This window comes from Oncorhynchus masou, chromosome 12, assembly GCF_036934945.1.
Source record: "Oncorhynchus masou masou isolate Uvic2021 chromosome 12, UVic_Omas_1.1, whole genome shotgun sequence".
Classification (NCBI taxonomy): Eukaryota; Metazoa; Chordata; class Actinopteri; order Salmoniformes; family Salmonidae; genus Oncorhynchus; species Oncorhynchus masou.
This window is the reverse complement of record NC_088223.1, coordinates 8,668,653-8,695,846: the sequence shown is the minus strand read 5'-3', so window position 1 is coordinate 8,695,846 and position 27,194 is coordinate 8,668,653. Positions and strand designations below refer to the sequence as shown.

The following is a 27,194-nucleotide window of genomic DNA, read 5'->3' as shown; positions in this document are numbered from 1 at the left end:
TGTACGGTACCCCCTGTATATAGCCTCCACATTGACTCAGTACCGGTACCCCCTGTATATAGCCTCCACATTGACTCTGTAACGTAATGCCCTGTATATAGCCTCCACATTGACTCTGTACCGGTACCCCCTGTATATTGACTCTGCACGGTACCCCCTGTATATAGCCTCCACATTGACTCTGTAACGTAATGCCCTGTATATAGCCTCCACATTGACTCTGTACCGGTACCCCCTGTATATTGACTCTGTACGGTACCCCCTGTATATAGCCTCCACATTGACTCTGTACCGGTACCCCCTATATATAGCCTCCACATTGACTCTGTACCGGTACCCCCTGTATATAGCCTCCACATTGACTCTGTACCGGTACCCCCTGTATATAGCCTCCACATTGACTCTGTACCGTAACACCCTGTATATAGCCTCCACATTGACTCTGTACCGGTACCCCTTGTATATTGACTCTGTACCAGTACCCCCTTGTATATAGCCTCCACATTGACTCTGTACCGGTACCCCCTGTATATAGCCTCCACATTGACTCTGTACTGGTACCCCCTGTATATAGCCTCCACATTGACTCTGTACCGTAACACCCTGTATATAGCCTCCACATTGACTCTGTACTGGTACCCCCTGTATATAGCCTCCACATTGACTCTGTACCGGTACCCCCTGTATATAGCCTCCACATTGACTCTGTACCGGTACCCCCTGTATATAGCCTCCACACGGACTCTGTACCGGTACCCCTGTATATAGCCTCCACATTGACTCTGTACCGGTACCCCCTGTATATAGCCTCCACATTGACTCTGTACCGGTACCCCCTGTATATAGCCTCCACATTGACTCTGTACCGGTACCCCCTGTATATAGCCTCCACATTGACTCTGTACCGGTACCCCCTGTATATAGCCTCCACATTGACTCTGTACCGGTACCCCCTGTATATAGCCTAAACATTGACTCTGTACCGGTACCCCCTGTATATAGCCTCCACATTGACTCTGTACCGGTACCCCCTGTATATAGCCTCCACATTGACTCTGTACTGGTACCCCCTTTATATAGCCTCCACACGGACTCTGTACCGGTACCACCTGTATATTGACTCTGTACGGTACCCCCTGTATATAGCCTCCACATTGACTCTGTACCGTAACACCCTGTATATAGCCTCCACATTGACTCTGTACCGTAACACCCTGTATATAGCCTCCACATTGACTCTGTACCGGTACCCCCTGTATATAGCCTCCACATTGACTCTGTACCGGTACCCCCTGTATATAGCCTCCACATTGACTCTGTACCGGTACCCCCTGTATATAGCCTCCACATTGACTCTGTACTGGTACCCCCTGTATATAACCTCCACATTGACTCTGCACCGGTACCCCCTGTATATAGCCTAAACATTGACTCTGTACCGGTACCCCCTGTATATAGCCTCCACATTGACTCTGTACCGGTACCCCCTGTATATAGCCTCCACATTGACTCTGTACTGGTACCCCCTTTATATAGCCTCCACACGGACTCTGTACCGGTACCCCCTGTATATTGACTCTGTACGGTACCCCCTGTATATAGCCTCCACATTGACTCTGTACCGGTACCCCCTGTATATAGCCTCCACATTGACTCTGTAACGTAATGCCCTGTATATAGCCTCCACATTGACTCTGTACCGTAACACCCTGTATATAGCCTCCACATTGACTCTGTACCGTAACACCCTGTATATAGCCTCCACACGGACTCTGTACCGGTACCCCCTGTATATAGCCTCCACATTGACTCTGTACCGGTACCCCCTGTATATAGCCTCCACATTGACTCTGTACCGGTACCCCCTGTATATAGCCTCCACATTGACTCTGTACTGGTACCCCCTTTATATAGCCTCCACACGGACTCTGTACCGGTACCCCCTGTATATTGACTCTGTACGGTACCCCCTGTATATAGCCTCCACATTGACTCTGTACCGGTACCCCCTGTATATAGCCTCCACATTGACTCTGTAACGTAATGCCCTGTATATAGCCTCCACATTGACTCTGTACCGGTACACCCTGTATATAGCCTCCACATTGACTCTGTACTGGTACCCCCTTTATATAGCCTCCACACGGACTCTGTACCGGTACCCCCTGTATATTGACTCTGTACGGTACCCCCTGTATATAGCCTCCACATTGACTCAGTACCGGTACCCCCTGTATATAGCCTCCACATTGACTCTGTAACGTAATGCCCTGTATATAGCCTCCACATTGACTCTGTACCGGTACCCCCTGTATATTGACTCTGCACGGTACCCCCTGTATATAGCCTCCACATTGACTCTGTACCGGTACCCCCTATATATAGCCTCCACATTGACTCTGTACCGGTACCCCTGTATATAGCCTCCACATTGACTCTGTACCGTAACCCCTGTATATAGCCTCCACATTGACTCTGTACCGTAACACCCTGTATATAGCCTCCACATTGACTCTGTACCGGTACCCCCTGTATATTGACTCTGTACCAGTACCCCCTTGTATATAGCCTCCACATTGACTCTGTACCGGTACCCCCTGTATATAGCCTCCACATTGACTCTGTACCGGTACCCCCTGTATATAGCCTCCACATTGACTCTGTACCGTAACACCCTGTATATAGCCTCCACATTGACTCTGTACTGGTACCCCCTGTATATAGCCTCCACATTGACTCTGTACCGGTACCCCCTGTATATAGCCTCCACATTGACTCTGTACCGGTACCCCCTGTATATAGCCTCCACACGGACTCTGTACCGGTACCCCCTGTATATAGCCTCCACATTGACTCTGTACCGGTACCCCCTGTATATAGCCTCCACATTGACTCTGTACCGTAACACCCTGTATATAGCCTCCACATTGACTCTGTACTGGTACCCCCTGTATATAGTCTCCACATTGACTCTGTACCGGTACCCCCTGTATATAGCCTCCACATTGACTCTGTACCGGTACCCCCTGTATATAGCCTCCACATTGACTCTGTACCGGTACCCCCTGTATATAGCCTCCACATTGACTCTGTACCAGTACCCCCCTGTATATAGTCTTGGTATTGTTATTTCACTACTGCTGTTTAATGACTTTTATCTCTTATTCTTTACTCTTATCTCTTATTCTTATCTGTATTTTTTTAAATGCATTGTTGGTTAGGGGTTCGAAAGTAAGCATTTCACTGTAAGGTGTACAACACCTGTTGTATTCAGCATTTCACTGTAAGGTGTACTACACCTGTTGTATTCAGTATTTCACTGTAAGGTCTACTACACCTGTTGTATTCAGCATTTCACTGTAAGGTCTACTACACCTGTTGTATTCAGCATTTCACTGTAAGGTGTACTACACCTGTTGTATTCAGCATTTCACTGTAAGGTCTACTACACCTGTTGTATTCAGCATTTCACTGTAAGGTCTACTACACCTGTTGTATTCAGCATTTCACTGTAAGGTCTACTACCTGTTGTATTCAGCATTTCACTGTAAGGTCTACTACTACTGTTGTATTCAGCATTTCACTGTAAGGTCTACTACACCTGTTGTATTCAGCATTTCACTGTGAGGTCTACTACACCTGTTGTATTCAGCATTTCACTTTGAGGTCTACTACCTGTTGTATTCAGCATTTCACTGTAAGGTCTACTACACCTGTTGTATTCAGCATTTCACTGTAAGGTCTACTACCTGTTGTATTCAGCATTTCACTGTCAGGTCTACTACTGTTGTATTTGGCGCATGTGACAAATAACATTTGATTTGAACTTCTAATCAGCAGGTTTGAATGGTCAGGAGTTTCGGCTTTCCATGGTGACATCACCATGAGGTAAATTAGTGAAATAGACCAATAAGAAAGAGAGTTCCAATTCTCTCTGCCAATAACAGCTGGTTTTCAGTTTTACCCTCCCCCCTCAGACCACTCCCAGACAGTCCTAGAAAAATTATATTCTAATGAAAATCTATTACATTTCATTTCATTAAGCCACCATCTCAGATGCTTCTGAAATGGTTTATGTAGTTAAAAACAGATTAGATAAGCATTCCTGACACATTATTTTGTTGAAAGACAATTTTAACTCTCAGAAAGCTAAATGAGTGAACGCAAATTGGTCATTTCAATTGATATGATTCATATAGTATTCGATAAATATAGTACCCAACATTCAATTTGTACCAAACCTAAATGAATAAAACTTAAGGAATCAAAATAAATGGTCAAATCTCACCGACAGACCCCTCCTCATGTCTTAGCCATTTTTAAGAAGAGGTTTTGTATCCAAATTGAATGTTGTGTGCTATATTTATTGAGTATTACACAAATCCAACCAATTGAAATAGCCAATTTGGGTGCAATCAATTAGTTAATTTCCCAGAGTTTAAATTATCTTTCAACAAAATAATGCTGTAGGAATGCTAATCTTACCTGTTTCTAACTACAAAAACAACTTCAGAACAAAACCGAGATGGTGGGTGTTTAAGTCCGCTTTCTTGTACTTTTTAAGGTGGAATGACTTAACACGGCTGCCTTGGGCCTTTAACCCTTAACAGTGTTTCTGCCTGGCCCAGTCCATTCCCAGAAAAAGTGAGAAATACCAAATTTGCCTTACGGCATGCCACGCATTCTACAGCCAGACAGTGGAGACGATATGTCATGGTGAGAAAGGAGAGGGAGAGGGAGTAAGGGAGAAGGAGGTGAGGGAAAGGGAGACGGAAGAAGGCAGAGGAGGGATGTGAGAAAGTTTAACAGTGTGGCTCCATGGTTGGCACTCGCTCTCGCTCTCTCTCTCGCTCACTTAACCGTCTCTTTCTCTCTCTCTCTCTCTCTCTCGCTCTCTCTTTCTCTCTCTCTCTCTCTCTCGCTCTCTCTTTCTCGCTCTCTCTCTCTTTCTTGCTCTCTCTCTCACTCTCTCTCTCGCTCACTTAACCGTCTCTCTCTCTCTCTTTCTCGCTCTCTCTCTCGCTCTCTTTCTTGCTCTCTCTCTCTCGCTCTCTCTCTCTCGCTCTCTCTCGCTCTCTTTCTCCCTCTCTCTCTCTCTCTCTCTCACTCTCTTTCAATTCAATTCAATTCAAGGGCTTTTTTGGCATGGGAAACGTGTTAACATTGCCAAAGCAAGTGAGGTAGATAATATATAAAGTGAATATATAAAGTGAAATAAACAATAAAAATTAACAGTAAACATTACACATACAGAAGTTTCAAAACAATAAAGACATTACAAATGTCATATTATATATATATATATATACAGTGTTTTAACAATGTACAAATGGTAAAGGACACAAGATAAAATAAATAAGCATAAATATGGGTTGTATTTACAATGGTGTGTGTTCTTCACTGTGGCAACAGGTCTTTCTCGCTCTCTCTTTCTCGCTCTCTCTCTCTCGCTCACTTAATCGACTCTCTTTCTCGCTCTCTCTCTCTCGGTCTCTCTCTCTCTCTGTCTCTCTTTCTCTCATTGACCACGTTTACATGCGCACACTATTCAGGATAAGCTGTTTACATGCATCTTTGGTATCCCCCTCACGAGTATCCCTGTATCCCTGAATAAACAGAAGATTCCTTGTCTAAATTCATACGAGTTAAATGTAATATTAACTGAAATATGGACACTGACTGTCGACCGATAACCTCTCACATGTAACAGAATATAAACTCCTGCACAATTATGCATTTCTTCCATAAAATGTATGAACAAATGTTAATTTTATAAATGTTATTTATTTATTTCAGCATCTCTTGAGAAAATGTGAATGAGTCTGTACGGTGTAATAATTGACACAGTATTTCAACTGCATAAATGACGCACCCAAGATCAACTGAAGTCTTTCATCATTTTCTCAGTTTTTAATTTTCTGATGACATTTGGACATTTTGCACAGGACCATGGATATTTTTTTGTTTTGTTAATTATTGCGTTTTCTCCCAGGTCCCTAAACGAAACAGACAACTTTACCAGTGTTAACTAGATTACTCTTCATTCTATCAATATAAGACATTATTCTGGTGAGCACTACTTTATTTAGTCTCATAGGGCAACAAGGTGAGACAGAAGAGAAGCTGCGTGTATCTAACTAGATGACAAACAAATGGCCTACCAAATGTAGAAAATGATACGCGGAAATGTGTCTTAATTAGGAAGGAAAATAGTCAGTAGTCCAGTGTGGTGCAGTGGGGAGTATCAGCTAAATTAATTATTAAGGAATTATTATGTTGAACTGTGTAGATGTCCTTCTTTTTGAAGTGATTTGTTTCACAATCAGATCAAAACATAATCACTGAGCCTGCGCAGACCGTGAAAAACAACGGTCAGCCTAAATACGGTAAAATGTTAACATGACATAGCATCCCGTCTAAAATCAGCATAGCCCACAATCCGTTTCGGGTTATTGTAAACGGGATCTTCTGGTAAAATATATTGATTTGACTGTGTTTGCCTTGGTTTCCCCATTAAATCAGTCAAAATGCATTCCCGAGCTATAGGTGTTGTTGTTTAAAAAATAAAATAAAAAATAAAAATAAAAAAGTTGCATTATTAATCAAGAGACGTCATCAATAAAGGTGATTGGAAGTGGAAGTCTGGCGTGAATGTGTGGATGTGCGTGATGGCCACGTCACATGTTGTTGGGATGTTGGTGTTGTTGTTGACAAACCGAGGGGGAACAAACAAACCTTTGAACGCGCGTCAAGGTTGCCTGGCAACACGACTTTTGAGTTGCATTGAATCCTATGTGGGCCAGAAATCAACGTTTGCACCAGGAACGTTTCCTTTCACGTCACCTCTACAAGCCCAGAACGTTAAATAAAATGAAACGTGCCTGATTCAAACACGCATTTCTGCCAGACATATCATTCAATGCAATTACACATCGGGTTTCCGGGCAAATGTTATGTTGTTCAATCTGTATTCGACCTGGTAGATGCGCACATCATTGCACGAGCGCGATATCATTTTGCCAGTATTCTACACTCCTACTCACTCATAACGACTCTCGCCATTCAATCGCTCAATCCAGTCAATTGGAAGAGAGACCAGTGTAATATGATGTTGGAGAGAGAGACCATTATAATATGATGTTAGAGAGAGAGAGAGACCAGCGTAATATGATGTATGAGAACGAGAGACCATTATAATATGATGTTAGAGAGAGAGAACAGTGTAATATGATGTTGGAGAGAGAGAGAGACCAGTGTAATGTGATGTTGGAGAGAGAGAGACCATTATAATATGATGTTGGAGAGAGAGAGACCATTATATTATGATGTTGGAGAGAGAGAGACCAGTGTGATATGATGTTAGAGAGAGAGAACAGTGTAATATGATGTTGGAGAGAGAGAGAGACCAGTGTAATATGATGTTGGAGAGAGAGAGACCATTATAATATGATGTTAGAGAGAGAGAACAGTGTAATATGATGTTGGAGAGAGAGAGAGACCAGTGTAATATGATGTTGGAGAGAGAGAGACCATTATAATATGATGTTGGAGAGAGAGAGACCAGTGTGATATGATGTTAGAGAGAGAGAACAGTGTAATATGATGTTGGAGAGAGAGAGAGACCAGTGTAATATGATGTTGGAGAGAGAGAGACCATTATAATATGATGTTAGAGAGAGAGAACAGTGTAATATGATGTTGGAGAGAGAGAGAGACCAGTGTAATATGATGTTGGAGAGAGAGAAAGACCAGTGTAATATGATGTTGGAGAGAGAGAGACCAGTGTAATATGATGTTGGAGAGAGAGACCAGTGTGATATGATGTTAGAGAGAGAGACCATTATAATATGATGTTGGAGAGAGAGACCAGTGTGATATGATGTTAGAGAGAGAGACCATTATAATATGATGTTGGAGAGAGAGAGACCATTGTAATATGATGTTGGAGAGAGAGAGAGACCATTATAATATGATGTTGGAGAGAGAGAGACCAGTGTAATATGATCTTAGAGAGAGAGACCATTATAATAAATTGGAGAGAGAGACCAGTGTAATATGATGTTGGAGAGAGAGAGAGACCAGTGTAATATGATGTTAGAGAGAGAGAGGCCATTATAATATGATGTTAGAGAGAGAGAGAGACCAGTGTAATATGAGGTTGGAGAGAGAGAGAGACCAGTGTAATATGATGTTAGAGAGAGAGACCAGTGTAATATGATGTTGGAGAGAGAGACCATTATAATATGATGTTAGAGAGAGAGACCATTATAATATGATGTTGGAGAGAGAGAGACCAGTGTAATATGATGTTTGAGAGAGAGAGACCAGTGTAATATGATGTTAGAGAGAGAAACCAGTGTAATATGATGTTGGAGAGAGAGACCAGTGTAATGTGATGTTAGAGAGAGAGAGACCATTATAATATGATGTTGGAGAGAGAGAGACCATTGTAATATGATGTTGGAGAGAGAGAGACCCTTATAATATGATGTTGGAGAGAGACCAGTGTAATATGATGTTAGAGAGAGACCAGTGTAATATGATGTTTGAGAGAGAGACCATTGTAATAAATTGGAGAGAGAGACCATTATAATATGATGTCGGAGAGAGAGACCAGTGTAATATGATGTTAGAGGGAGAGAGACCAGTGTAATATGATGTTGGAGAGAGAGAGAGAGACCATTATAATATGATGTTGGAGAGAGAGAGACCAGTGTAATATGATGTTAGAGAGAGAGACCAGTGTAGTATGATGTTGGAGAGAGAGAGAGACCAGTGTAATATGATGTTGGGGAGAGAGAGACCAGTGTAATATGATGTTGGAGAGAGAGACCAGTGTAATATGTTGTTGGAGAGAGAGAGAGAGACCAGTGTAATATGATGTTGGAGAGAGAGAGACCAGTGTAATATGATGTTAGAGAGAGAGACCAGTGTAATATGATGTTGGAGAGAGAGACCAGTGTAATATGATGTTAGAGAGAGAGACCATTATAATATGATGTTGGAGAGAGAGAGACCATTGTAATATGATGTTGGAGAGAGAGAGAGACCATTATAATATGATGTTGGAGAGAGAGAGACCAGTGTAATATGATGTTAGAGAGAGAGACCAGTGTAATATGATGTTAGAGAGAGAGACCAGTGAAATATGATGTTGGAGAGAGAGAGAGACCATTATAATATGTTGGAGAGAGAGAGAGACCAGTGTAATATGATGTTAGAGAGAGAGAGACCAGTGTAATATGATGTTGGAGAGAGCGACCAGTGTAATATGATGTTGGAGAGAGCGAGAGACCAGTGTAATATGATGTCGGAGAGAGAGACCAGTGTAATATGATAATGGAGAGAGAGACCAGTGTAATATGATGTTGGAGAGAGAGACCAGTGTAATATGATGTTGGAGAGAGAGACCATTATAATATGATGTTAGAGAGAGCGAGACCAGTGTAATATGATGTTGGAGAGAGAGACCAGTGTAATATGATGCTGGAGAGAGAGAGACCATTATAATATGATGTTGGAGAGAGAGAGAGAGACCATTATAATATGCTGTTGGAGAGAGACCAGTGTAGTATGATGTTAGAGAGAGAGAGACCAGTGTAATATGATGTTGGAGAGAGAGAGAGAGACCAGTGTAATATGATGTCAGAGAGAGAGACCATTATAATATGATGTTAGAGAGAGAGACCATTGGGATATGATGTTGGAGAGAGAGACCAGTGTCATATGATGTTGGAGAGAGAGAGAGAGACCAGTGTAATATGATGTTAGAGAGAGAGACCAGTGTAATATGATGTTGGAGAGAGAGACCATTGGGATATGATGTTTGTGGGGAAATTTTTTTAGCGTCTTTTGAAGAGGGCGGAGAGAACTCATAAAGGCGCACATGATTGGATAGACTCGTGTGACCACGCCCGTTGGTGGTATCTTGGTCTATATTCAAGCGCTGCGTTCAACCACTGTTGAAACTAGTGGGTATCCTTCTACGGGAGCGACAGCTTGAAGTGCAAGGAAAAGTAAAAGAAACTTGCTATTATTTTTTTCTTCAAAGGATCCCCCCCAAAAAATATTATACGATCGCCTTTTATTTTTGCCATTGGATCCATAACACTGCGCGGGGCTGGATTAAATTGAGACCACTTTTTGTGTTTTTCCTTTGAAATTTTATTTAAAAACACCGAGCAACGATGGGTTCCCAAGCGTCCAAAGGAGAGGTAGTCGGGGAGGCGAAAGCTGCTGCCGCGGACGCGGCTGCAGTCGCGAATACGGCTTCCGTCAAAACGAACGGACAGGTATGAAACTCTCTCATCCCTGGGCCACCAGACGACACACCTTTTTTACTCAACTAACTAAAAAATAGCTTCGCTAATATTTTCTGTAGTATAATGTTGCTATTTAATTTTAAAATCGAGGTTGGTCTGTTTCGATTATATTATTAGGGGATAAATGTGCATCTTGGTTTAGTCTGGCTCGCATGGTCACCAGTGACGGGTAGCTAGTTACCAACACTAGATTGAGACGCGGGGGGGATGAAACTGCAAGCGTGCTTGCTGCTAAAGCCGTGATATAATATCTAAAATAACGTAGTTAATCGGGGTTTGGACCGGGAGCATATGCCACCGTTAACTAACCTTGGTTCTAGTTAGCCTCACTAGCTCGGTCACAGTTCCAAAGCCGTGGCCATGAGGGGGGTTGGAAAGGCGAGGGCGCACGTAGACAAGCTACCCCCTCATGCAGAAAATATCAGAGACAATTTGTGAATTATGGATTCAAAAGCAGCGTTTTAACAGTGGATATCAATCTAATCGCACCGAATTTATGCAAGCCCATCCATGATGGATGAAGTTGCAGACCCTCAAGACCGGGAGAGTCTAGACATGTCTCGATCAGTGACTGTAAACGTTATTTTATAGACAAATGCAAAATCGACATAAATCACATCTTCACCTTGTGAAATGAATGTACATTTTTGTTAATGCATCATCAGTTTCATTGAATTTTTTTAAATTTAAATATAATTTGTTTTTTTTTCATCGACTGGGCCAGGTCTTTATTGAAAAGATACCCCCCTCCTGTGTGTGATGTTGCACCGTCGCCGCCTGTCGTTTTCTTGTGGTTCTACAAGGCGTCGGCTTTTGAGCGACACGGTGGTTAATTGATGAGCACGACGAATCATCGTTATAAAGCTAAATGTGTTGATGGTTGTGTTTGAGTCACAGTGTAAAAATATAACGTCAATTGTATTTTCTTTATTAATTTAATTGTATTATATATATTTTTTAAACCATCCTCTAATTTAGTTCCTTCAATTTCCCTCCTTTCCTCCTAGGAGAATGGCCATGTCAAGTCCAACGGTGACGTCTCTGCCACAGAGACGGCCGCCACCAACGGTTCCACTGACGCCGCCGAGGAGCCCGAGGCTGGCGCAGGAGGGGACGCCATCGAGCCAGCGCCAGCCGCCGACAAGGATGCCCCCAAACCGGTAGGTGAAGCCGCCACCAAGGATGCCCCCAAGAAAAAGAAGAAGTTCTCCCTGAAGAAATCATTCAACTTCAAGGGCCTGAAACTGAAGAAGACCAAGAAAGAGGAGGTGGTGAAGGAGGAGGCGGCCGCTCCCGATGAGGAGAAACCAGCTGAGAACGGAGCCGCTGTGGCTTCGGAGGAGAAGAAAGAGGAGGTGGTGAAGGAGGAGGCTGCTGCTCCTGCTACAGAAGCCCCGAAGGCAGAGGAGGTGCAGGCTAAAGCTGAGGAGGTGAAGGAGGCTCCTAAGGAGGAGGTGAAGGTGGAGGTGAAGGAGGCGGCTGCCGCTGCTCCTGCCACAGAGCCCACCAAACCAACAGAGGAGACCAGCTCGACCCCCACGGCAGCAGCTCCCTCCCAACAGAAAGTAGAGTGATTGTATCTTTACCCACAACAAGGACTGTGAACTGTTTTTCAAGAGAGAGAGAAAAAATTGAGTTATATATATATTTATATATGTGTATATGTATACATATGTATAGATATATGTGTATGTAAATATATACACATTTATGTGAGAGACTCCTTCGTGCCACTTTTGTCATGGTAACAAGATGACAGACTAGATTCACTAGTTCACTTCCCTGGTTACGACCCCTGGTTACAGCGAGACATCTGAACCCGTTAGTATTATGTGCTGATTGCTGTGGGACAACGGGGAGAGTGGAAGACACAGTTATGGATGGGAGTTGAGTTGACGTGTCTTTCTCAAAACGCCCAGCTCAAAAAGATGCATCAACGCGAACGAGCGAGACACCAACCAACCACCACATGAAATAAAACAAATAAACAAAAAAGACTTGCCAACTTTATACATTCCTATATTTTAACCCAAAATTTGAAGTATTTTGTGGTGTTACAATAGAGAACCATTTTAAAGATTCAGAGAAGCTATGTCTTGTTTTGTTTTAAAGAAGAAGAAATCAATAAGTTTAGATTTTTATCTTGGCTATAAAAAAATAAGAGAGAAAAAAAAGAACAATTAAGCTTGCTATGTTCACTGTTGCAGTTTTAAAAGTTGTTGATCTGTCTGGTGTGTAAAGCCTGACTCTTGCTCAATGGTCTCTGTAAATACATTGAACTGATTCTGTTCTTTATTTTGCTAATGTTGACAGATGTTTATGGTTTTATTGTAAAGTTGAAAATGGTAAATAAATGTTGGTTACCAATACCTGCCCATTGTTGTATGGATACTGTTATTTTTAGTTGGGAAGGGTGATTTAGTAGTACAGCGCGCTGGCTGGGGAAAACAACATTCGGATTTATTGTTTATTCCTCTTTTACCCGAACAAAATCAATAAACACAGCATGCAACCATTTTGAAGCCTTTACAGTTCATATGAGGAAATCAGTCAATTGAAATAAATTCATTAGGTCCTAATCTATGGATTTTCACATGACTGGGAATACAGATCTGTATCTGTTGGTCACAGAAAAAGGTAGGGGTGTGATCAGGAAACCAGTCGGTATCTGGTGTGGCCACCATTTGTCTCATGCAGCGCCACACATCTCCTTCTCATAGAGTTGATCAGGATGTTGATTGTGGCCTGTGGAAGGTTGTCCCACTCCTCTTCAATGGCTGTGTGACATTGTTAGACATTGGCGGGAACTGGAAAACGCTGTCGTACACGTCGATCCAGAGCATCCCAAACATGCTCAATGGCTGACATGTCTGGTGAGTATGCAGGCCATGGAAAAACTGGGACATTTTCAGCTACCAGGAATTGTGTTCAGATCCTTGAGACGTGAAGCAGTACATTATGATGCTGAAACATGAGGTGATTGCGGCGGATGAATGGCACGACAATGGGCCTCAGGATATCATCACGGTATCACTGTATTCAATTTGCCATCGATAAAATGCAATTGTGTTCGTTGTCCGTAGCTTATGCCTGCCCATATCATAACCCCACCTCCACCATGGGACACAACATTGACATCAGCAAAGCGCTCGCCCACACGACACCATACACTGCGGTTGTGAGAGGCCAGTTGAACGTACCGCCAAATTCTCTAAAACTACATTGGAGGCGGCTTATGGTAGAGAATGGAACATTACATTATCTGGCAAGAGCTCTGGTGGACATTCCTGCAGTCAGCATGCCAATTGCACGCTCCCTCAAAACTTGACATCTGTAGCATTGTGTTGTGTGACAAAACTGCACATTTTAGAGAGGTCTTTTATTATCCCCAGCACAAGGTGCACCTGTGTGATAATCATGCTGTTTAATCCGTTTCTTGATATATCACACCTGTCAGATGGATCGATTATCTTGGCAAAGGAGAAATGCTCACTAACAGGGATGTAAACAAATTTGTGCAGAAAACTTGAGAGAAATAAGCTTTTTGAGCATCTGGAACATTTCTGGGATATTTTATTTCAGCTCTTCAAACACACTTCACATTTTGTGTTTATATTTTTGTTCAGTGTACAATGTGCTTTCCAATTCTAAGAATCAATGAGTTACAAGAATCACATTCCTATCGGAAAATGTAATGTAAAGAGCACATTGATGTGTTTTAGACTTCTCATAGTTCATAATCCCAAGATTAATGTCCATCTAAGAGATAGCCTGACATTCTTGACAAGCCTGACCAATTAAATATGTAATCAACCAATCACACATAGTAGTAAACCACCTACAACTGAAAGCAAGAGGGGACAATACCTAATTTGTCATCATTTATTACTTAGGCTATTAGTTCACACAGAGAATAAGTTTTGATGGAGAATTGGTAAGTGCTGATGGAGAGGAGAGACTACTGCAGAGTATTGAGATCCACCCCATGATCCTACATTCTAGGGCTATGGCACAATCTCAATATAATTTTCTTGACTCCTTGCGTCCTCTCTCCTCATCTCCTTTTCAAAAACATATTGGATAAGATAGTTAGAGGGACTTCCCTCTGACCTTCTCCTCCAATGTGTTTTGAGATGTGAGGAGTCAAGGAAATGCAATTGAGATTCTCCCTATGTACCTGTTTTGTCTCTCTTTCTTCCCAAAGTGTGGAAAACTCCCACTAGCCCATTCCTCCACCAATCCAATGCTTTTAGATTTGTAATAAGTAGTGAACAGAACAAGTGCACACTTCTGGAAGCAGCCAATGATCCTTGCATGCGCGCCCACATTATCCCCGTGACCTCTGTAACCCCTGTAGTGACAGTATCTCTCAAGACGTCATTGCTTAGGACATATATACCTCCTCAAATCACACAAGAAATAACTTCTCCTCGTGTAATTCTTCCTCAATAAAGTTAATTCAATTGAGTTTGTTGAACTCTTAAATCGTTGATCCTGATCTGGGTTGGTTGTAGGTTTGTATCCCAAATGACATCCTATTCACTATACTGTACATAGTGCACTAATTTGGACCAGAGTCCTATGGGGAATAGGGTGCCATTGGGGATACGCCCACTGACCTAGTTCACATGGTGATATGATGAGTTGAGATCAGAGTTATTTCTAGTCATCCCAGCCTTCAAACAATGATGAATTATTCAAACACAGATGTAGCTCCACATTTGTGTTGCTTCAGCCATTTTGCACAGATTGCAGAGGCATTTGTCGAACTCAGTCTATTAATCTAATCACTGAACTGACAATTTGTGAATACTTGAATGAGGTCGTTACGTAGCTTATTACTGTGGATGAGGTCTTTAGGAAGCTTATTACTGTGGATGAAGTCTTTAGGTAGCTTATTACTGTGGATGAAGTCTTTAGGTAGCTTATTACTGTGGATGAAGTCTTTAGGTAGATTATTACTGTGGATGAAGTCTTTAGGTAGCTTACTAATGTGGATAAGGTCTTTAGGAAGCTTGCTAATGTGGATGAGGTCTTCAGGAAGCTTGCTAATGTGGATGAGGTCATTAGGTAGCTTACTACTGTGGATGAAGTCTTTAGGTAGCTTACTACTGTGGATGAGGTCTTTAGGAAGCTTGCAACTGTGAATGAGGTCGTTAGGTACTAGCCTACTACTGTGGATGAGGTCATTAGGTAGTTTACTACTGTGGATGAGGTCGTTAGGTAGCTTACTACTGTGGATGAAGTCGTTAGGTAGCTTACTACTGTGATTGAGGTCGTTAGGTACTAGCCTACTACTGTGGATGAGGTCATCAAGTACTAGCCTACTGCTGTGGATGAGGTCGTTAGGTACTAGCCTACTACTGTGGATGAGGTCATTAGGTAGTTTACTACTGTGGATGAGGTCATTAGGTAGTTTACTACTGTGGATGAGGTCGTTGGGTAGCTTACTTCTGTGGATGAGGTCATTAGGTACTAGCCAACTACTGTGGATGAGGTCGTTATGTACGAGCCTACTACTGTGGATGAGGTCATTAGGTAGCTTACTACTGTGGATGAGGTTGTTAGGGAGCTTACTTCTGTGGATGAGGTCATTAGGTACTAGCCAACTACTGTGGATGAGGTCGTTATGTACGAGCCTACTACTGTGGATGAGGTCATTAGGTAGCTTACTACTGTGGATGAGGTTGTTAGGGAGCTTACTTCTGTGGATGAGGTCATTAGATACTAGCCTACTACTGTGGATGAGGTCGTTATGTACTAGCCTACTACTGTGGATGAGGTCGTTAAGTACTAGCCTACTACTGTGGATGAGGTTGTTAGGTACTAGCCTACTACTGTGGATGAGGTTGTTAGGTACTAGCCTACTACTGTGGATGAGGTTGTTAGGTACTAGCCTACTACTGTGGATGAAGTCGTTATGTGGATGAAGTCGTTATTAGGTACTAGCCTACTACTATGGATGAGGTCGTTAGGTACTAGCCTACTACTGTGGATGAGGTTGTTAGGTACTAGCCTACTACTGTGGATGAGGTTGTTAGGTACTAGCCTACTACTGTGGATGAAGTCGTTATGTGGATGAAGTCGTTATTAGGTACTAGCCTACTACTATGGATGAGGTCGTTAGGTACTAGCCTACTACTGTGGATGAGGTCGTTAAGTACTAGCCTACTACTGTGGATGAGGTCGTTATGTACGAGCCTACTACTGTGGATGAGGTCGTTAAGTACTAGCCTACTACTGTGGATGAGGTTGTTAGGTACTAGCCTACTACTGTGGATGAAGTCGTTATGTGGATGAAGTCGTTATTAGGTACTAGCCTACTACTATGGATGAGGTCGTTAGGTACTAGCCTACTACTGTGGATGAGGTTGTTAGGTACTAGCCTACTACTGTGGATGAGGTCGTTAGGTACTAGCCTACTACTGTGGATGTGTTCGTTAAGCACTAGTCTACTACTGTGGATGTGTTCGTTAAGCACTAGTCTACTACTGTGGATGAAGTCATTATGTACTAGCCTACTACTGTGGATGAGGTCGTTAAGTACTAGTCTACTACTGTGGATGAGGTCGTTAGGTACTAGTTTACTTGGACTATCAAGGAAGTGAGTTTTCATACTGAACCGTATCATGATCTAATGAATTCAAATGGTATATTTGTCAAAAATGTTAAGATTTTATCAATCATATCACATTTTAAACAAACGTATCACGGCTCAGGGTATGACCTAGATGTAGACACAGGAGGTGGATAGTTCTATTCTCGGAATAATTATTATATTAAAGTGGCAGGTCGAGGGCAGGTCGAGGGCAGACGGAGGTTGGCAAAGCCAAGGCATAGTCAATCAGGGACAGAACGGCAGGCAGGCTCAGGACAGATAGAAAGGCCAGAACCGGGAGACTAGAAAACAAAAACTTGAGCGCAGACGAACAGGGGAGACACGCTGGTAAGACCTGACAAAACACGACGAACTGGCGACAGACAGAGAGAAAACGCATGTATAAATACACAGGGGATAATGGGGGACAATAGGAGACACCTGGTGGGGGGGGGGGAGACAAGCACTAGACAGGTGGAACAGATCAGGGCGATACGAAACAAAGACAATCGATTATTCTCCACATCATCTTTGTTGTCGACTATTATCAAAAAATACAAAGGACGCACAGAAACTTAAAAAAACACAACAACATTTATTGAACTAGGCAAGTCAGTTAAGAACAAAATCTTATTTTCAATGACGGGCTGGGAACAGTGGGTTTAACTGCCTGTTCAGGGGCAGAACGACAGATTTGTACCTTGTCAGCTCGGGGGTTTGACCTTACAACCTTCCGGTTACTAGTCCAACACTCTAACCACTAGGCTACCCTGTCACCCCCCTTTAACCACTAGGCTAACTGCCACCCCCTCTAACCACTAGGCTACCTGCCGCCCCAATATCGGTTATTCAATGCCAACTGCACTTGTGTTTGTCATCACTCACTTTATACGAATGCGTGCTTGTGGTCGATTGATACTGTAAGATTAAATTAATAAAAAAGACAGTTGAATGAGAGTGATGAAACATCTGAAACTTGAAAAGTCTTAAACAGTACGAAATATTAAACACTGTAATGGTTGGTAAGGGAGGAGAAATTGTTGTGTCTGAGTCCCACAAGACACTGGCAAGGACAGGTACCCCCCTTTTCCCAATCTGTCGGAGGAAACACCGTTCAACTGACGGCAGAGGTCAGCCTGCAGGCGCCTGGCTCGCCATAAGGAGTCGCTAGAGCTCGAAGAACCCCCCGGGCCAAACCTTCCCCTAACCTGGACAGTGCTGGGCCAACCGGTTATGAGACAGCCTGGGATCGAACCCGGGTCTGTAGTGATGCATCAGTGCCTTATAACGCTGTGCCACTCGGGAGGCCCCACCCTCTTTTGTTTCTTGAACGTTGTTTCTTGTTTTAGCACAGCATTCCCTTTATTGAGCTCACTTACGTATGTAACCTTTGACATCAGAGATCTCCTAGTCCAAATATGTTTTGGTTTTTTTAGCTGAGAGATGTTCTTCAGTTCAGAGATCTCCTGCTCCAGCTCACAGATTAGCTTCTTCAGTTCAGAAAAGTTTATAAATCAAAATATTCTTCTTCTTTTTTTACCTACAAGCTACCTCTCCTCCTCAGTCCTGTCCTGAGGACAAATCATGACACACACAGTAATTATGGCATGTTACTACTGACCTGTTTGGGACTCTCAGACTTTATTGCATCATCATCATGACCTTTGTGTCCCCCGTCCCGTGACCTTGGCCAAGACATGTTTCTGCAGTGCTGGGACAGTGTTGCCTGACATGGCTTTCGCAGCAATAGGCAGTACAGGTCAGACAGGACTTGACTGCTCTGAGCTACACTGCCCAAATCAAATACCATAGGCCACGTTCCCAGGATCAGCATAGCCCAATAAAACAGGTCTGTAGTTCCAGTCTGCTGTAGTCCCAGTTCCAGTCTGCTGTAGTCCCAGTTCCAGACTAGTCTGCTGTAGTCCCAGTTCCAGTCTGCTATAGTCCCAGTTCCAGTCTGCTGTAGTCCCAGTTCCAGTCTGCTGTAGTCCCAGTTCTAGTCTGCTGTAGTCCCAGTTCTAGTCTGCTGTAGTCCCAGTTCCAGTCTGCTGTAGTCCCAGTTCCAGTCTGCTGTAGTCCCAGTTCCAGTCTGCTGTAGTCTCAGTTCCAGTCTGCTGTAGTCCCAGTTCTAGTCTGCTGTAGTCCCAGTTCCAGTCTGCTGTAGTCCCAGTTCCAGTCTGCTGTAGTCCCAGTTCTAGTCTGCTGTAGTCCCAGTTCCAGTCTGCTGTAGTCCCAGTTCCAGTCTGCTGTAGTCCCAGTTCCAGGCTAGTCTGCTGTAGTCCCAGTTCTAGTCTGCTGTAGTCCCAGTTCCAGTCTGCTGTAGTCCCAGTTCCAGTCTGCTGTAGTCCCAGTTCCAGTCTGCTGTAGTCCCAGTTCCAGTCTCCTGTAGTCCCAGTTCCAGTCTCCTGTAGTCCCAGTTCTAGTCTGCTGTAGTCCCAGTTCCAGTCTCCTGTAGTCCCAGTTCCAGTCTCCTGTAGTCCCAGTTCCAGTCTGTTGTAGTCTCAGTTCCAGTCTGCTGTAGTCCCAGTTCCAGACTAGTCTCCTGTAGTCCCAGTTCCAGTCTGCTGTAGTCCCAGTTCCAGTCTGTTGTAGTCTCAGTTCCAGTCTGCTGTAGTCCCAGTTCCAGACTAGTCTCCTGTAGTCCCAGTTCCAGTCTGCTGTAGACCCAGTTCCAGTCTGCTGTAGTCCCAGTTCCAGTCTGCTGTAGTCCCAGTTCCAGTCTGCTGTAGTCTCAGTTCCAGTCTGCTGTAGTCCCAGTTCCAGACTAGTCTCCTGTAGTCCCAGTTCTAGTCTGCTGTAGTCCCAGTTCCAGTCTGTTGTAGTCTCAGTTCCAGTCTGCTGTAGTCCCAGTTCCAGACTAGTCTCCTGTAGTCCCAGTTCCAGTCTGCTGTAGACCCAGTTCCAGTCTGTTGTAGTCCCAGTTCCAGACTAGTCTGCTGTAGTCCCAGTTCCAGTCTGCTGTAGTCCCAGTTCCAGTCTGCTGTAGTCCCAGTTCTAGTCTGCTGTAGTCCCAGTTCCAGACTAGTCTGCTGTAGTCCCAGTTCCAATCTGCTGTAGTCCCAGTTCTAGTCTGCTGTAGTCCCAGTTCCAGTCTGCTGTAGTCCCAGTTCCAGACTAGTCTGCTGTAGTCCCAGTTCTAGTCTGCTGTAGTCCCAGTTCCAGTCTGCTGTAGTCCCAGTTCTAGTCTGCTGTAGTCCCAGTTCCAGTCTGCTGTAGTCCCAGTTCCAGACTAGTCTGCAGTAGTCCCAGTTCTAGTCTGCTGTAGTCCCAGTTCCAGTCTGCTGTAGTCCCAGTTCTAGTCTGCTGTAGTCCCAGTTCCAGTCTGCTGTAGTCCCAGTTCCAGACTAGTCTGCTGTAGTCCCAGTTCCAGACTAGTCTGCTGTAGTCCCAGTTCCAGTCTGCTGTAGTCTCAGTTCCAGACTAGTCTGCTGTAGACCCAGTTCCAGACTAGTCTGCTGTAGTCCCAGTTCTAGTCTGCTGTAGTCCCAGTTCCAGTCTGCTGTAGTCCCAGTTCTAGTCTGCTGTAGTCCCAGTTCCAGACTAGTCTGCTGTAGTCCCAGTTCCAGACTAGTCTGCTGTAGTCCCAGTTCCAGTCTGCTGTAGTCTCAGTTCCAGACTAGTCTGCTGTAGTCCCAGTTCCAGTCTGCTGTAGTCCCAGTTCCAGTCTGCTGTAGTCCCAGTTCTAGTCTGCTGTAGTCCCAGTTCCAGACTAGTCTGCTGTAGTCCCAGTTCCAGTCTGCTGTAGTCCCAGTTCTAGTCTGCTGTAGTCCCAGTTCCAGTCTGCTGTTGTCCCAGTTCCAGACTAGTCTGCTGTAGTCCCAGTTCCAGTCTGCTGTAGTCCCAGTTCCAGACTAGTCTGCTGTAGTCCCAGTTCTAGTCTGCTGTAGTCCCAGTTCTAGTCTGCTGTAGTCCCAGTTCCAGTCTGCTGTAGTCTCAGTTCCAGACTGCTGTAGTCCCAGTTCCAGTCTGCTGTAGTCCCAGTTCCAGTCTGCTGTAGTCCCAGTTCCAGTCTGCTGTAGTCCCAGTTCCAGTCTGCTGTAGTCCCAGTTCCAGTCTGCTGTAGTCCCAGTTCCAGACTAGTCTGCTGTAGTCCCAGTTCCAGTCTGCTGTAGTCCCAGTTCTAGTCTGCTGTAGTCCCAGTTCCAGTCTGCTGTAGTCCCAGTTCTAGTCTGCTGTAGTCCCAGTTCCAGACTAGTCTGCTGTAGTCCCAGTTCCAGTATGCTGTAGTCCCAGTTCTAGTCTGCTGTAGTCCCAGTTCCAGTCTGCTGTTGTCCCAGTTCCAGACTAGTCTGCTGTAGTCCCAGTTCCAGTCTGCTGTAGTCCCAGTTCCAGTCTGTTGTAGTCCCAGTTCCAGTCTGCTGTAGTCCCAGTTCCAGTCTGCTGTAGTCCCAGTTCCAGACTAGTCTGCTGTAGTCCCAGTTCTAGTCTGTTGTAGTCCCAGTTCCAGTCTTCTGTAGTCCCAGTTCCAGTCTGCTGTAGTCTCAGTTCCAGACTAGTCTCCTGTAGTCCCAGTTCCAGTCTGCTGTAGTCCCAGTTCTAGTCTGCTGTAGTCCCAGTTCCAGACTTCTGTAGTCCCAGTTCTAGTCTGCTGTATTCCCAGTTCCAGGCTAGTCTGCTGTAGTCCCAGTTCCAGTCTGCTGTAGTCCCAGTTCTAGTCTGCTGTAGTCCCAGTTCCAGTCTGCTGTAGTCTCAGTTCCAGTCTGCTGTAGTCCCAGTTCCAGTCTGCTGTAGTCCCAGTTCCAGTCTGCTGTAGTCCCAGTTCCAGTCTGCTGTAGTCCCAGTTCCAGTCTGCTGTAGTCCCAGTTCCAGTCTGCTGTAGTCCCAGTTCTAGTCTGCTGTAGTCCCAGTTCCAGACTAGTCTGCTGTAGTCCCAGTTCCAGTCTGCTGTAGTCCCAGTTCTAGTCTGCTGTAGTCCCAGTTCCAGTCTGCTGTTGTCCCAGTTCCAGACTAGTCTGCTGTAGTCCCAGTTCTAGTCTGCTGTAGTCCCAGTTCTAGTCTGCTGTAGTCCCAGTTCCAGACTAGTCTGCTGTAGTCCCAGTTCTAGTCTGCTGTAGTCCCAGTTCCAGTCTGCTGTAGTCCCAGTTCCAGACTAGTCTGCTGTAGTCCCAGTTCCAGTCTGCTGTAGTCCCAGTTCCAGACTAGTCTGCTGTAGTCCCAGTTCCAGTCTGCTGTAGTCCCAGTTCTAGTCTGCTGTAGTCCCAGTTCTAGTCTGCTGTAGTCCCAGTTCCAGTCTGCTGTAGTCCCAGTTCTAGTCTGCTGTAGTCCCAGTTCTAGTCTGCTGTAGTCCCAGTTCCAGTCTGCTGTAGTCCCAGTTCTAGTCTGCTGTAGTCCCAGTTCCAGTCTGTTGTAGTCCCAGTTCCAGTCTGCTGTAGTCCCAGTTCCAGACTAGTCTGCTGTAGTCCCAGTTCCAGTCTGCTGTAGTCCCAGTTCTAGTCTGCTGTAGTCCCAGTTCCAGTCTGCTGTTGTCCCAGTTCCAGACTAGTCTGCTGTAGTCCCAGTTCTAGTCTGCTGTAGTCCCAGTTCTAGTCTGCTGTAGTCCCAGTTCCAGACTAGTCTGCTGTAGTCCCAGTTCCAGTCTGCTGTAGTCCCAGTTCCAGTCTGCTGTAGTCCCAGTTCTAGTCTGCTGTAGTCCCAGTTCCAGTCTGCTGTAGTTCCAGTTCTAGTCTGCTGTAGTCCCAGTTCCAGACTAGTCTGCTGTAGTCCCAGTTCCAGTCTGCTGAAGTCCCAGTTCTAGTCTGCTGTAGTCCCAGTTCCAGTCTGCTGTTGTCCCAGTTCCAGACTAGTCTGCTGTAGTCCCAGTTCCAGACTAGTCTGCTGTAGTCCCAGTTCCAGTCTGCTGTAGTCCCAGTTCCAGTCTGTTGTAGTCCCAGTTCTAGTCTGCTGTAGTCCCAGTTCCAGTCTGCTGTTGTCCCAGTTCCAGACTAGTCTGCTGTAGTCCCAGTTCCAGACTAGTCTGCTGTAGTCCCAGTTCCAGTCTGCTGTAGTCCCAGTTCCAGTCTGCTGTAGTCCCAGTTCCAGTCTGCTGTAGTCCCAGTTCCAGACTAGTCTGTTGTAGTCCCAGTTCCAGTCTGTTGTAGTCCCAGTTCCAGACTAGTCTGCTGTAGTCCCAGTTCCAGTCTGCTGTAGTCCCAGTTCCAGTCTGCTGTAGTCCCAGTTCCAGTCTGCTGTAGTCCCAGTTCCAGACTAGTCTGCTGTAGTCCCAGTTCCAGTCTGCTGTAGTCCCAGTTCCAGTCTGCTGTAGTCCCAGTTCTAGTCTGCTGTATTCCCAGTTCCAGGCTAGTCTGCTGTAGTCCCAGTTCTAGTCTGCTGTAGTCCCAGTTCCAGTCTTCTGTAGTCCCAGTTCCAGTCTTCTGTAGTCCCAGTTCCAGTCTGCTGTAGTCTCAGTTCCAGACTAGTCTCCTGTAGTCCCAGTTCCAGTCTGCTGTAGTCCCAGTTCTAGTCTGCTGTAGTCCCAGTTCCAGTCTTCTGTAGTCCCAGTTCTAGTCTGCTGTATTCCCAGTTCCAGGCTAGTCTGCTGTAGTCCCAGTTCCAGTCTGCTGTAGTCCCAGTTCCAGTCTGCTGTAGTCCCAGTTCTAGTCTGCTGTAGTCCCAGTTCCAGTCTGCTGTTGTCCCAGTTCCAGACTAGTCTGCTGTAGTCCCAGTTCCAGTCTGCTGTAGTCCCAGTTCCAGTCTGTTGTAGTCCCAGTTCCAGTCTGCTGTAGTCCCAGTTCCAGTCTGCTGTAGTCCCAGTTCCAGACTAGTCTGCTGTAGTCCCAGTTCTAGTCTGTTGTAGTCCCAGTTCCAGTCTTCTGTAGTCCCAGTTCCAGTCTGCTGTAGTCTCAGTTCCAGACTAGTCTCCTGTAGTCCCAGTTCCAGTCTGCTGTAGTCCCAGTTCTAGTCTGCTGTAGTCCCAGTTCCAGTCTTCTGTAGTCCCAGTTCTAGTCTGCTGTATTCCCAGTTCCAGGCTAGTCTGCTGTAGTCCCAGTTCCAGTCTGCTGTAGTCCCAGTTCTAGTCTGCTGTAGTCCCAGTTCCAGTCTGCTGTAGTCTCAGTTCCAGTCTGCTGTAGTCCCAGTTCCAGTCTGCTGTAGTCCCAGTTCCAGTCTGCTGTAGTCCCAGTTCCAGTCTGCTGTAGTCCCAGTTCCAGTCTGCTGTAGTCCCAGTTCCAGTCTGCTGTAGTCCCAGTTCCAGTCTGCTGTAGTCCCAGTTCTAGTCTGCTGTAGTCCCAGTTCCAGACTAGTCTGCTGTAGTCCCAGTTCCAGTCTGCTGTAGTCCCAGTTCTAGTCTGCTGTAGTCCCAGTTCCAGTCTGCTGTTGTCCCAGTTCCAGACTAGTCTGCTGTAGTCCCAGTTCTAGTCTGCTGTAGTCCCAGTTCTAGTCTGCTGTAGTCCCAGTTCCAGACTAGTCTGCTGTAGTCCCAGTTCTAGTCTGCTGTAGTCCCAGTTCCAGTCTGCTGTAGTCCCAGTTCCAGACTAGTCTGCTGTAGTCCCAGTTCCAGTCTGCTGTAGTCCCAGTTCCAGACTAGTCTGCTGTAGTCCCAGTTCCAGTCTGCTGTAGTCCCAGTTCTAGTCTGCTGTAGTCCCAGTTCTAGTCTGCTGTAGTCCCAGTTCCAGTCTGCTGTAGTCCCAGTTCTAGTCTGCTGTAGTCCCAGTTCTAGTCTGCTGTAGTCCCAGTTCCAGTCTGCTGTAGTCCCAGTTCTAGTCTGCTGTAGTCCCAGTTCCAGTCTGTTGTAGTCCCAGTTCCAGTCTGCTGTAGTCCCAGTTCCAGACTAGTCTGCTGTAGTCCCAGTTCCAGTCTGCTGTAGTCCCAGTTCTAGTCTGCTGTAGTCCCAGTTCCAGTCTGCTGTTGTCCCAGTTCCAGACTAGTCTGCTGTAGTCCCAGTTCTAGTCTGCTGTAGTCCCAGTTCTAGTCTGCTGTAGTCCCAGTTCCAGACTAGTCTGCTGTAGTCCCAGTTCCAGTCTGCTGTAGTCCCAGTTCCAGTCTGCTGTAGTCCCAGTTCTAGTCTGCTGTAGTCCCAGTTCCAGTCTGCTGTAGTTCCAGTTCTAGTCTGCTGTAGTCCCAGTTCCAGACTAGTCTGCTGTAGTCCCAGTTCCAGTCTGCTGAAGTCCCAGTTCTAGTCTGCTGTAGTCCCAGTTCCAGTCTGCTGTTGTCCCAGTTCCAGACTAGTCTGCTGTAGTCCCAGTTCCAAACTAGTCTGCTGTAGTCCCAGTTCCAGTCTGCTGTAGTCCCAGTTCCAGTCTGTTGTAGTCCCAGTTCTAGTCTGCTGTAGTCCCAGTTCCAGTCTGCTGTTGTCCCAGTTCCAGACTAGTCTGCTGTAGTCCCAGTTCCAGACTAGTCTGCTGTAGTCCCAGTTCCAGTCTGCTGTAGTCCCAGTTCCAGTCTGCTGTAGTCCCAGTTCCAGTCTGCTGTAGTCCCAGTTCCAGACTAGTCTGTTGTAGTCCCAGTTCCAGTCTGTTGTAGTCCCAGTTCCAGACTAGTCTGCTGTAGTCCCAGTTCCAGTCTGCTGTAGTCCCAGTTCCAGTCTGCTGTAGTCCCAGTTCCAGTCTGCTGTAGTCCCAGTTCCAGACTAGTCTGCTGTAGTCCCAGTTCCAGTCTGCTGTAGTCCCAGTTCCAGTCTGCTGTAGTCCCAGTTCTAGTCTGCTGTATTCCCAGTTCCAGGCTAGTCTGCTGTAGTCCCAGTTCTAGTCTGCTGTAGTCCCAGTTCCAGTCTTCTGTAGTCCCAGTTCCAGTCTTCTGTAGTCCCAGTTCCAGTCTGCTGTAGTCTCAGTTCCAGACTAGTCTCCTGTAGTCCCAGTTCCAGTCTGCTGTAGTCCCAGTTCTAGTCTGCTGTAGTCCCAGTTCCAGTCTTCTGTAGTCCCAGTTCTAGTCTGCTGTATTCCCAGTTCCAGGCTAGTCTGCTGTAGTCCCAGTTCCAGTCTGCTGTAGTCCCAGTTCTAGTCTGCTGTAGTCCCAGTTCCAGTCTGCTGTAGTCTCAGTTCCAGTCTGCTGTAGTCCCAGTTCCAGTCTGCTGTAGTCCCAGTTCCAGTCTGCTGTAGTCCCAGTTCCAGTCTGCTGTAGTCCCAGTTCCAGTCTGCTGTAGTCCCAGTTCCAGTCTGCTGTAGTCCCAGTTCCAGTCTGCTGTAGTCCCAGTTCCAGTCTGCTGTAGTCCCAGTTCTAGTCTGCTGTAGTCCCAGTTCCAGACTAGTCTGCTGTAGTCCCAGTTCCAGTCTGCTGTAGTCCCAGTTCTAGTCTGCTGTAGTCCCAGTTCCAGTCTGCTGTTGTCCCAGTTCCTGACTAGTCTGCTGTAGTCCCAGTTCTAGTCTGCTGTAGTCCCAGTTCTAGTCTGCTGTAGTCCCAGTTCCAGACTAGTCTGCTGTAGTCCCAGTTCTAGTCTGCTGTAGTCCCAGTTCCAGTCTGCTGTAGTCCCAGTTCCAGACTAGTCTGCTGTAGTCCCAGTTCCAGTCTGCTGTAGTCTCAGTTCCAGACTAGTCTGCTGTAGTCCCAGTTCCAGTCTGCTGTAGTCCCAGTTCTAGTCTGCTGTAGTCCCAGTTCTAGTCTGCTGTAGTCCCAGTTCCAGTCTGCTGTAGTCCCAGTTCTAGTCTGCTGTAGTCCCAGTTCTAGTCTGCTGTAGTCCCAGTTCCAGTCTGCTGTAGTCCCAGTTCTAGTCTGCTGTAGTCCCAGTTCCAGTCTGTTGTAGTCCCAGTTCCAGTCTGCTGTAGTCCCAGTTCCAGACTAGTCTGCTGTAGTCCCAGTTCCAGTCTGCTGTAGTCCCAGTTCTAGTCTGCTGTAGTCCCAGTTCCAGTCTGCTGTTGTCCCAGTTCCAGACTAGTCTGCTGTAGTCCCAGTTCTAGTCTGCTGTAGTCCCAGTTCTAGTCTGCTGTAGTCCCAGTTCCAGACTAGTCTGCTGTAGTCCCAGTTCCAGTCTGCTGTAGTCCCAGTTCCAGTCTGCTGTAGTCCCAGTTCTAGTCTGCTGTAGTCCCAGTTCCAGTCTGCTGTAGTCCCAGTTCTAGTCTGCTGTAGTCCCAGTTCCAGACTAGTCTGCTGTAGTCCCAGTTCCAGTCTGCTGAAGTCCCAGTTCTAGTCTGCTGTAGTCCCAGTTCCAGTCTGCTGTTGTCCCAGTTCCAGACTAGTCTGCTGTACTCCCAGTTCCAGACTAGTCTGCTGTAGTCCCAGTTCCAGTCTGCTGTAGTCCCAGTTCCAGTCTGTTGTAGTCCCAGTTCTAGTCTGCTGTAGTCCCAGTTCCAGTCTGCTGTTGTCCCAGTTCCAGACTAGTCTGCTGTAGTCCCAGTTCCAGACTAGTCTGCTGTAGTCCCAGTTCC

At 45.7% G+C, this 27,194-nt stretch overlaps 1 protein-coding gene across 1 annotated transcript; it reads left to right on the top strand.

Moving 5' to 3' along the window:
- Nucleotides 1-9,897: 9,897 nt before the first annotated feature.
- LOC135549509 (MARCKS-related protein 1-B-like) lies at nt 9,898-12,697 on the top strand. Its single transcript, XM_064979523.1, has 2 exons — nt 9,898-10,292; nt 11,330-12,697. Exons 1-2 carry the CDS (start codon nt 10,188-10,190, stop codon nt 11,894-11,896), a joined length of 672 nt encoding a protein of 223 aa, XP_064835595.1. The 5' UTR covers nt 9,898-10,187; the 3' UTR covers nt 11,897-12,697.
- The last annotated feature ends 14,497 nt before the right edge of the window (nt 12,698-27,194 follow it).